Source organism: Cimex lectularius, unplaced genomic scaffold (genome assembly GCF_000648675.2).
Source record: "Cimex lectularius strain Harlan isolate CLEC.00 unplaced genomic scaffold, Clec_2.1 scaffold281, whole genome shotgun sequence".
Taxonomy (NCBI): Eukaryota; Metazoa; Arthropoda; class Insecta; order Hemiptera; family Cimicidae; genus Cimex; species Cimex lectularius.
The window spans coordinates 358,967-371,736 of NW_019392843.1; the positions used below are offsets into that span (position 1 = coordinate 358,967).

Below are 12,770 nucleotides of genomic sequence, written 5' to 3' on the forward strand. Positions count from 1 at the left end.
AATCCTGAGAACCTGGAGATTCTTCCACTAACGGTTATATGTTTTGTATTTTTCAAATATGTGTTCTCTAACGCAATGTTGTATTATAAAATAATTGCTTTACAAACGCACATTATTAGAATACTTCTTAGCATTTCTTACATATTACTTATTCATCATTAATTCATTTTATAACTACATATTACCAGCGAATTATGAATATACTACGAGATGAAAAATTAGTGACACGAGCTGAGCTCGAACCCAAGACTTTTGGATAAAAACTCTATCATTGAGCTATGATTGACTTTACTATTTTCTGTAATAAATTAAATTAAATTTCATAAATTCAAATTCAACAAATAAAGTTCATAATAGTAGTATATTTTTGGTAGCTAATCATATATTTGCCTAACAAGTATGTCACAAATATTCAAATTTCCTTTCGTTTTCAGTGGTATATGCCTACGCTTTAGTAGTGATAAACAATGCTCGGTTATTAATAACCGAGCAGTTTATCAGGGAGGACCAGGACGTGGTGTTGGTGATAAACAGAAAAGGAGGGGGCACTCGGAAACTCGGCAGGAAAGCGAAACGTCTCTGGCTTAAGGAAGGTAAATTAAAGAAGTTCAGAGGAAAGAAAAGAAAAATAAGGATGCGCTCACTCACTAACATGCCGTCCTTCTACTTAAGACCGAAAAAAGAAAAACCAATCTCTGTAACTGTTGGCGGCTCTCCTGTGAATACGGACGTTGTAGTCAACCTCGAACTGCCAGAACCGGAAGTTGCATCTTGCGTTCAGCCTCCGCACGTGATCGTCCACCAGGACCCTGCACAGATCTTGGTGATGCAGCCACCTCCGGAACCGCCTCCGGCCATCGTCGAACAGGTTCCCGTGCCCGTTCCAATCGTCTACCCGCCTACGAAGTGCGACTGTGATCCCGGGATTCCTGAATATCCCGATCCGATGCCACCATATTGTACTGATTCGAACGAACACTTGAGACATAGTTCATACGCCGATCGTAAAGTACTTCCTCAGTTCATTTGTTGACTAAGCTTTCGATACGTTATAAAACAATTCAATAAAAAATGTTGATTTAATAATCACACACATTAATAGATTAAGTTTCAGTTTAATGTATTCCTTTACTTCTATCAATTAGGTTAATCCCCACAGATTTCTTTAATTTTCTTGAAAGTATAGAACACTGTTTGAAGAAATAATATAGGTGAGAATTTTTTCAATTAATTAAGGATTTTAGTTAAGATAAGAATAGACCATTTCTAAGAAATTCCGTTTATTTTTTCCCTTCGTCGGCTCTTTTCACCTCAAAGAAGCCGACGCCTTATACAAAAATATCTTTTCTATACCGACATCCTTCCCCAACCCTTCAAAATCCAACGTATATAAACACAAAATAGCAAAATCTCACTGGCACTCTCGACACGACGCGCAAGAATGGCACAATTACACAGAAGACAAACACTTTGAGTGAGTAGAAATACTTTGATTGAGTATATAAAAAATATATTTTGCATTGTATAAATTCACTTTTCCACATCCAAAATGTAATTGTAATATGTAAACAATGTTTGTAAACCCCAGGCCCTGAAGATGATCTCAATAAAGATCGAAACGTTGGCACGATAAAGAAAATGTTTTTCTGAAACCTACATCACACCAGACCGCATCTCACGATTTCTAAATAACTATCGATTAACGGTCACTAATCACCACACAAGTTTCTTTAATATGGCGAATCGTTGCGAGTTGACTACAGTGACTCGTTCTTATACCTTTCGATGGTTTTTCGATAGATATTGAAGGTACTCAACTATGTCAAAAAGCAAATGAACCCAATACTGATGATGACGTTAGCCGAAACACATCTGGCAGAACAAAACAAAACCCACCTCTGATGATGAAGACGAGTCAAAACATGTCTGACAGACTAACAGCGATGATAAGCAGACCTGTAGTTCGGATCTGGGTCTGTATACACGTTTTCGTAACCTTTTCGCAGTTCTTCGCTCACAGTAGACGAGTGGCCTTTCTTTGTTCAAACTCCTAGCGTTTATCTCGTATGCAATGGGTACAAAATGATGTTTGCTTAACGTTTGGAGAAATGTGTTATCACTTATCACTGATTTAATGTGCACATTGTAGTAAATCATTAATAATTGTAATTCACTAGTTTTCGTGGTCCGCTTGACCAATTAATATCTTTCAATTAATTAAAGTTTTTAGTTGAGATAAAAAAGTCGCTGTGACGAGCGGGACTCGAACCCACGACTCTCGGCCAGATTCGCGCTACTGTACCACTTGAGCTATCATGACTTTGACCCTCTCCGACATCAACTTCCCATCTCAACCCCACCTTTGAACCTCGTCTTGGGTTCAAGTCTCGCTCGTGACACTGACTTTTTTATCTCAACTAAAAACCTTAATTCATTGAAAAATAATAGTAATAATAATACGTCATTAACTAAATATAGATACAACAGATAAAGAAAAACAAGTATTTACAGCTTGGACATTTTCAATTCCGTAGCCGTTATATTACCTTACAATACATGTATATGCCATTTTTTTGGAATTTGAACGGGGTCCGTCAAGGTTCACGCTCGGTGTTCTCCGACCTACACAGTTCGTTGTACATCTCGCTCAAGCCGTACACATCGGCTGTTTTGCAAATCGTGGCCTTAAAAAATTTCTTCTTCTGTCTAGCGATCATCGTTGCTCTTTGAGAAAACAAGGTAAAGGGTATCCCGATAGTTTTTCCTTCGCCGTCCTCGCCCTTGTCTTTTCCTTTGTCCTTCGACTAATTGTGGAGCTTCGAAGTGTCTACTGGATGTTGCGTTTTCTTTATTCTATTCTTTTCGAAATTCGGCGGATTTTTGACCCCCTAGGATTCCAATCCCCAACTATTTTATTTGTCAAGGTGCTTAATAAATATCTTTGGCTGTCGAACATATTGTAACGACCCAACACCTTTTCTCTCTGAAGGGGACAAAGATGTAATTAAATTAAATCATAAAACAAATAAAATTTCGGTATATAATAAGGGTATATATTTTATATATATATATATTTTTGGGCGTTCCCTTGGTCTCTCCTCTCGTACCACCGTCTAGCACATACCTGATCTATATGATTAGTCACGCATTCTTCTCCATTTCGGCCCCTGTGACGTCGGGAGGAAATGCTTCCGGCGCGGCAAACCTCAATGGCAGTTCATTACATTTTAATCCGCGATTGGTAATTCTTATTACAACTCGCTAATCGTGTCGCCTAATTTCGCCTCTGCGATCGTTTCACACCAAATCCAAGTTGAACGTTGGATATGTTTATATCGTGACTCTTCTTCAATCGACTACAGCTTGTACGCCTAGAATAGTAGAATTGGTTACGAGAGGAGCACAAGACTGTTTGTTGACAAAATATTGAACCCTCCAGGGATCAGCAACAGAAAGATCAAGCCACAGCTATGGACGACTCAATTTAAAATGTATTAGTATGTATTATGGAACAACCGATGAGTCCTTTGTGGAACTGAAAAAGCTAGATATGTCCCCTAACTTTCGTGTAGGAATATAAATTCTGATTGAAAAGAAGGAGAAGCAATCATATTCGACAGCAAATCTTTAAATAGAAATTAAATATTTATAACAAATTTATTCATAACTGCAAAACTATCACGCAATCATTATTATTATGTACTTGAAGTTGTGCAGTGTCTATTTGGAAGATGCTCATGAAAGTAAAATGTGATTAAAGCAGAATGTTAATGTTTAGAGGCGTCCAAACATTCTTCTTTAAACGTACATTTTCGCTTTGCAAAATAACACTGAGAATAATCAAAGATTGATTAAACATCGCGTGTCTTTTGTGAAAGAATTCCTTCCTTAAAGTTTATACGATTGATTTCATTTAATAAATCACGTCTTCTCACTTGAATCGGTGGGAGAATTCGACGAAAAATATCGTCGACTTTTTGCAAGGTTTAAATTTGTTGATTACAAGGAAATTTTTCCCTTTTTATATTATACTTAAACACGTCTCTCAACACGACAGACAAGAATGACACATCTACACGGAAAACACTTTGAGCACTGAAGATGATCTCAATAAAGTTCGAAACGTTGGCACGATAATGAAAATGTTTTTCTCAAACCTACGTCACACCAGACCGCATCTCACGACCTCCAAATAATAATTATTTATCTGAAGCGCTTTTAGTTTGTCAGGTTGCTGCATGCATAAACTCGTTTTATAAGTTTTTTGGAGTTTTATTGCTGCGGCGAGGAGATTGTTTTTCTGAATATCGTTTTCTCGGTATCCTGGTGAGGGCGTTATTATTATTTCGAGTGGAACTTTTAGATTGAGCTGAGCACGATCTCCAAATAATTATTATACTTAAAAGTAATTTTATATCTCAAGACCAGCTTAACGAAGTTACTCCACCGATGGAAAATTTAAATATTTTCATTACAATATGGTTAATTATACGTTCTAGAAAATTATATTCATAAACACGAAATGATTAATATACCCATTTCTTAAACAATATTTAAGTAACAAAAAAATTCTTTAGATTTTTTTTAAAGTTAAATCAGTTGAGAATGCGGTCTTGCTCTGTTTTAATTTAACTTGACCTATAAAGTTGCTCACTATAATAGAAGAAAAAATATAGAGGGATATTTCCACTGTTTTGAAATATAAAAGTGAGATAAATGAGTTTTTCGAAACAAAGTTTTACTTTATTTGACAGCCTTTTCTGTTCTTTTTTACATATTTATTTATTTATTTTAAAAAAGTCGTTCGATGTTATTTAATCATATTTTTTTGTCTCCATGGGCAGGAGAAAAGACGGTGCCCCCAGGTAACACCCCTTGCGCTCAACGCTTCGTGTAAGATTAGCACCTGACCTATCAGGGGGGATGGTCATGGCACTTCTTTTATCCACATGCTTCGCAGGTCAGGGGTCTCACTGCCAATAAGGTTCCCCGACGGTTTCCTACAACCTACCAGGTTGGACTTTATTGCTTGATTATTCATACTTTAGACAATTAGTCAAGAGGTGTTTCACCGTGACCAATTCCGTACAGCAATTGCAAACTCGAGCTGATTTTCTGCCCACGAGATACCCGACCCGTTTGTAACTGTACTTTGCCCAATTCTCAATCGCGTCAAAATATGTTTTTATTTTTATACATTGTATTTTATTTTTATTTTTTATCCTTTAACAAAATTTAGATGCAAAAGCCGAGTCACCGATAGTATAGTGCATTTTGCAATAAAATGCACTATGTCTCCTTTTACATGGTCATTGCATAATGAACAAATGACATTTTTATCAAGCCCGAAAAGGTGCACCATTGAGATAAAGCAGATTTCTGATTTTGAATAACCACCTTAACTCGACTAATGACGACACTTTAGACCTGTTCTTAGTTAGGTTAAACATATTAAAATCAACTTGGTTAAGTTCCTTTTACAATAAAAAACGCGAGGTTGTTCTGACCTATTCACGAAATTCTTCACTGAACTATTCCAACGTTCATACCACAATGCACCACGACAAACGACTTTCAGGGCTACTATTTTGGAAAGACGGTAATTAGGATGTTTGAAGAGTTTAAAGTTGTAGTTAAAATGAAGTTTGAGGGTATATGAAAACTATTGTTCAACTTTAATCTCTAAATAAATTATAAAATTCGGGGTGGTTTTGGGAAGGGCAAATAACTTTCTAATTAAAACGTTGAGTTTTTTCAAGCTGTTCAAATTTTTCATAGCCTCAGACTTGTTAGGCGTAACAAAGTATTGAGCGGCAAACCGAATGGAACAGTCTGAATTTCACTGGAAGAAAAATAAAATTTTGAGAAATTAAGTCGTGCCATATACATTTTAGAGCCCGTTTCGTTGTAGATATTTTATTGTTGATATGATAATTGAAACACAGAAGAGGGGATAGCGTTGCACCGAGATATTTATATTCCTTAACAATTTCAATTTTTTTGTTATCGAAAAACCATCGATCTTTTGCAGCCAGCCTTCCACCTCTCCTATACCAATACAAATACCATGATCTTCGATTTACTTAGATTAACCAATAGATTCCATTGAAGACAGTAGAATTCCAAAAGTTTTATATTCCTTCGGAGACTGGCTGCGTTGTCGGAGATGAGAACAATATCGACAGCGTACATTAGAACTTTAATCAATGTATGGACGATTCTGACTCCTGAATCTAAAGCAGCTGGCAAGTCATCTAAAATATGAGATTATCTAAAGAATGAGAACAGAAGTGGACTCACCACACGACCTTGCCTTACCCACAGGGACTAATATTTGGGTTTATTTTCATTAATTGTTTCCTCACTGTTCTTCATTCTTCCTGCCATTTCACCAGGCCGTTTTTGAATGAATGAAAGCGTTATTTACACAAAAGTATTTACATTTCGAAAAGCTAAATTGACAATGGCCTTAGCCGTCTGTCGAATTGCTTTATAAATTTATATCCCTATTTTTGTAACTTGAGAATGGCCTTCTTTGATTTTAAAAATTGAAGTGGTCAACCAGGTATTTAAGGTACTGCAGGGCGTGAGTGAGGTACACCACAAGCTTCCTCCAGTTATCCCTTCCGTTAAGGATTGCAATAACTTCTTCTACATCCAGCTTCAGTTTCCCAAAGTAGCTTTGGCGCAACTCTCTCAGAACGGGGCACATCCTATGAAGTGGAGAGTGTCCTTTGGGCCGTTGAGGTTACAGAAGGAGCAAATGATGGCGCGGTCCTGTCTCCACGGTTAGCAGTTCAGCTGAAGCAATTCACCCCTCGCCCTCAAGACCAGAGACACCGCATACGCTGTCATATTAGAGCACTCCAAGTAGTTTCGCCCTAAGTCAAAATCCAGTCTTGCGTACAAGCTGTGATGTAAGCTGTTTTTCGCACGGGTTACCAGGTCTTTCCTTTTGCTTGCCTCCCACTTTTTAATCAGATCATTGGTATTAGAGGACTTCAGTTCCTCCCTACTTACTCCTACACCGAACAGCCTACCTAACTCTGACAGCTGCCATAATATGCCTTTATTTATTACCACGTCGGCCAAAAACTGCGTCAGTCTGTCAGGTGTGTGATTCAGTACTTTCCTAATATATTTCAAATGCAGGCTCAAAGTGTGACTGTAGAGTGGCGTGACTGAGCACTCAATATATAAGATGTAGTCTGGGGTCCTAATTGGACCAAGTCTTTTTTAGTGGAAGTGATAAAATTTGTATGGGTGTATATTTATCTAAGAACCCATCAAAAGCGGTCAGTGTCTTTTTCATTCCCTACGATGCCACAATGTCCCGGGACCCACACGAAAACTACCTGCATGCCAGAGGATCTCAATCATTCAAGGGCAAGCCATATCTTCTGAACCAACGGTTGCCCGTAGAATTGTCTTTATATTGTCAAAAGGGGCCATAGGAAGTATGTCCAGAGTATTAAATTGCCTTTGGGAGGTATAATAATAAGGCACATAACACTGTTAGTTCCACCTGTGATCCACCAATGAATGCTTGGGTGTGACTTGTAAAAGAGGCCTTTATTTTTGGAATTGCTGTTTATACAAGTAAGGAGGAATATTCGGTGGCCTTGAAAAATTATGACGAAATTGTTTGGAGACAACATCAAAGTAGTTATCGGAGTCACGTTACCTGCTCGGCCGCCGTGGGAAGACGGGATGGGACAGCATGGGCCTCTCTCGCTCTCTTCGATTCGAGACCTCCAGGCTACCACTCCTTCTCGCTGTCTCTTTTTATTATTATTATTATTTTAATATAAAATAATCGAATAAGATATCTGTTTTTATATGTACCTAGTGTTTAAAACGGACATGTACCTCTGCATCCAGTGAAACCTGGCAAACTAGTTCAAAATGATATCGTCCTATTAGTTTACTTCCCATTACGTACAAAGTATTTAACATCTACGAGATATAGATAAGAGGAAAGTGGAGGAAAACCCAGAATTTTTTTATTAGTTTCCCATTTAGTTCGGTTCAAAACTAACGGGAAAACGCTCGAAGTACGTGAAAAAGTAACAAAAGAACCTTTGTTGTAATACATCACAACTACCTTCAAATAGGGAACATGTAACAATAATAAAGGAAATATATACAAAATTAAAACAACGAGGGGAAAAATGCACATAAGTACAAGTACTCGAACGATACTAAAAAAATTTCTGTTTAATTATTATTTGTATCAATATCACTTGCACTATCACTTCGTAGATCTCGCGGCCACCGTCTCAACAGCCGTTCGAGACAATTCGTCAGAATGCAAAGTTTCCGAAGTGCTGGTTGGGAGGGTTATGTGAAATTTGCGGTAACGGGAATGATTTTCTTCTTGAACGCAAGGAATATTTAGGTCTGTATGTGTAGTAGGTTTGGTACATAAAATGAAGCATGAAGTATTTTTCGTAGGATTTGAATGCGGCGGAAGTTGGAGTCCCACACATCCAGTCCCTAAGTACATATTGAAATACATAATGTGTTAATTTCACCCTTTGCTCTTTCGTCTGAGTGGTTTTTATTTACACAGATAGTTTCTTTATTTGTCGCTCGTGCTAAACTGTTTGCTCATTAGAAGCACAATTAGCGGAGGTGCCCTACGATGAATGCTAAGCGACCTCCCATTAGACTTGATGCATTCCACTCGGCAAGGCTTTTCCCAACATTTTCAGTTCACAATGAAGTGGGAAGTCTTTCCGTTCATTATACACCGACGTGTAATTTTTTTTTTTTCTGATTACAAATTAGTGAATTAAAAATTCTTATTAAAATTCAATTTAGTTCTCTTTATTTTAAGCCTCCGACATCTGATTGACCCGCCGAATGATGAGAGGCTTATTTGGCGGACTTTTTTAGGCTTCTTGATACCGTCCGTTGAGCACATGTTTTTCCTCTCGACGGGCGCCTTGTTGTTCTCAATATCATAAAATTAGTTAACTTTCCCCTTTCAACGAAGTATTTCTCCTCTTTATACAACAGGAGAAAATTATCTTCCGAAAAGTGATGCTTACGTTTCACAGCTCATTCCCGGCGAAAAATTCAAAGTCCTTAGAGCGGACCGTCGGGCGTTATCCTGCTCCTGCAGGAGCAAATTGTAAGGTGAGTGAAACATTGCTACTCTTGGCAAGTGATTTTCTCGTTTTCCTTATATTACGCTTTTTTCCTTTGCTTAAAGACAAATTGCCCAGAGAATAAACATGTATATCACACTATCGCAGCATTAATCTAAATATGGGTCAATTTTTGATCATACAGCTATAAAATGACAAAAATACATATATAAATAAATAATTGAATAAATAGATGGAATGAATAAATAATAATAAATACACGAATAATTTATAATTTTTATTTACACCTTACTCCTGCCGAACGTATAAATTTTACTTTTTTCCAAAATTAAAGATCCCACACCAATAACAAATAGATCTGACGTAAACTACAAGATCAACTGTTTAAACTGTCCGGCAACTTACATCGGTCTTACATCCCAATATCTGGACAAGAGAGTAAAGCAACATATTTATGATTGCAAAAAACCTAAGCAAAATCCTACAGCAGTCGCTACCCACAATGATGAACACCAACACAATTTCGACTACAAAAATCCAAAAGTATTACACAAAGAACAAAACAAACATAAACGTAATTTCTTAGAAATGGTTTATATCAACAGAGATAAACACAGCATCAATTACAGAACAGATACATGTAAACTCAGTCGCAGCTACGCCAATATCATTAATCAAATTCAATACAGATAACATACCTATATCATCACATTACATTCCACACATCAAATATTTTTCACATAGTCTAATTTTCCAACAATTTAGCTTTCCTTTTCCTATTTATCCCTTTCTATATAATCCTGAAAGGATAATCTGGCCGAACCATTACCAACACATTTTTTCCCTTCGTCGGCTCTTTTCACCTCAAAGAAGCCGACGCCTTATACAAAAATGTCTTTTCTATACCGACTTCCTTCCCCACCCCTTCAAAATCCAACGTATATAAACATAAAACAGCAAAATCTCACTGGCACTCTCAACACGACACGCAAGAATGGCACAATTACACAGAAGACAAACACTTTGAGTGAGTAGAAATACTTTGATTGAATATAAAAAATATATTTTGCATTGTATAAATTCACTTTTCCACATCCTAAATGTATTTGTTAAATGTAAACAATGTTTGTAAATCCCAGGCCCTGAAGATGATCTCAATAAAGATCGTAACGTTGGCACGATAAAAAAAAATGTTTTTCTGAAACCTACATCACACCAGACCGCATTTCACGATTTCTCAATAAATAAATTTTATTGTCACATCGTATAAGGGTGCTATGACTTAGAATAGCTTTATAGTTGAAAGGTTTTTCGAGCAGTATTATCTTATACAATTCGTCTAACATGATCTATCTTTTTTTGTTATATTTTTTACAGGACATCACTATGTGTTCCAAGCTGTCCTTTTCCTTGCATATAGAACATGTGTCGTTTGATGCTTGTCCTCTTTGTTAAATGTGCGCCACAGTTACCGTGATTCGATCTGAGTCTAACCGTTGTGGTACAATCGCTCTTGGTAAGCCGGTACTGATCAAACGACGGTCTTTTGTGGACAGTTGGATCTACGTAGTAGGTTCCAGTTGAATACGTATTAATCTTTTGGTTCCATTTTTCAGTGCCGCAATCTCAACACGATAGTCAAGAAGACACATCTACACGGAAAACAAACTCTTTGAGCCCTGAAGATGTTCTCAATAAAGATCGAAACGTTGGCACGATGAAGAAAATGTTTTTCTAAACCTACATCACACCAGACCGCATGTCAATAATTCTATTTCGTCTCAAGACATCCAAATAATAATTATTTATCTGAAGCGGTTTTAGTTTGGCAGGTTGCTTAACGATGAATCTATTGGACAATGTAAAAAGATACGTTCCTTCTCTCTGGTTGGCTACGGGTACAAATAAAATACGATAATTTTGACTTCGTATTTGACACAGCAGAGCAATTGAAATAATGTTTTATACAAATTTAGCTTTTTGTAAAAAATTTAATTACTTACAATTATATTACGAATAATCTGGATCTTGGTATGATCTGGATGAAAAAACAAATCCAGTTATATACCAAGCTTTCGATTTCGTCATATTTTAAGGTTATCATAGCAAAATAATCTTAAAGATGTCTACAAATTGGCACAATGAATTTGTGTTTTTTTTCGTCCAGTCCATACCGAGATCCTGATTATTTGTAAGTAAAAAAGTGGTAGATACATCTAACACTTTTAATATGATTGTATGTAAATTTGTTTTTCTATTATAGCATTTCAGAGATTGTCAATGGGTTGAAATATTCAATCCATTCCTGCAAAGAAATTGCACCATAATGTTAATTTTCAATTTTTTGTACGACTATTTAAAGGATGGGTGTTCAGTGGAAGAGAGTCCAGAGAACAAAAGTGGGTTCATTACAAGTTTTGAAAAGAAGGAAAGAAAGGCGAGGGGAGGCGTTAACAAGTAAAGTCGGAAATGGCATTTGTAGCATCCAGCCTGTAATTCCGCTCAGATATCATAAATAATACGATATTCCCATTGTCCGAGAAGCTGAGAGGATTACCTGCGGTTATTGGGCTTAGGTGATACATCTTTTGTGACAATACCTCTTTTGTCCGCTTGCCTCGACCTTCTTCTGGGCTTTGAATCAGAGGGCTTCCGGGGCCGCAAAGACTGTTAATAAGGGTGCTAAGTGACTAACGAGTCAATACCCAGGCCCTGATATATCCCTCTGGCTCCAGGAGTAGAATCCGCAATGAGGCTTTAGATCAATCCGGGTAATTGAAGACTAGATGAGCTCCCGACTTGACCGCAGACTCTGCTGCACGTGACTACATTGCACCTCAGAGTTAAGCGACTCGGTTGTTTATGACCATTTTACAACAAAACGTATTCAGTTCTCCAACGTCCAATCTAAGGTCGGTAAGGTTTGATTATTTAAAGCCGATCGATCGTCTTAGATTTCAGAACAGAAAACAAAAAAACAAAAACAAAAAAAAATGGACGGGAATGGTTAAAAAAATGATCAAACAAATTATTGATCATTTAAACAATAAGCAAAGCGCTATCTTTTCAGCAATCAGGTAACAAGCCACACTGTTTCACCCGTTATCAATTATGGACAGCAAGATAGTAATTAAATTAATTTTTATAATTGAACAAATTAATTGTTAACCATATTTATAATTGGATGATTATTTGTTTTTAATATAAATATATAACTGTTTAATAAAATAACAGATTTGTTACCATTCATTGGAAGCAAACGTCTTTCCGAATTTTAGTTTCCTGGTTACCGTTGTAGTTTGGGTATTTCATTATGAGCAATTATATTCAGTAATTTTTTGTACATTTTAATAACAGTACAATAAAATTTAATTTTTCAAACGTCGTGTAATCGGATTGGATTTTCGACGACAAATGAAATGGCCATGGAGAGCTTTAGTGAAGTATACTTCATTTTAAATCATTAAATTCACTAATTTCGTAGTCCGCTTGACCAATTAATATATTACAATTAATTAAGGTTTTTAGTTGAAAAATGGCAAAAAGGAGGGAAAACTCAAAAGGTGGGATTGAGAAAGGAGGTTGGTATCCGAGTGGATCGAGGTCACGATAGCTCAAGTGGTAGAGCAGCGGCGTATCTAGCGGAAGATCGTGGGT

The 12,770-nt window shown here is 36.8% G+C and overlaps 1 protein-coding gene across 1 annotated transcript in view; it reads left to right on the forward strand.

The window, feature by feature from the left end:
* LOC106667957 (hybrid signal transduction histidine kinase L-like) overlaps nt 1–1,049 on the forward strand; it is a 37,767-nt gene extending 36,718 nt beyond the window's left edge. The window contains exon 5 of the mRNA XM_014396294.2: nt 435–1,049. Coding sequence (XP_014251780.1) covers nt 435–1,033 — 599 coding nt within the window. The 3' untranslated portion in view covers nt 1,034–1,049. The remainder of the gene's footprint in view (nt 1–434) is intronic.
* Nucleotides 1,050–12,770: the final 11,721 nt, after the last annotated feature.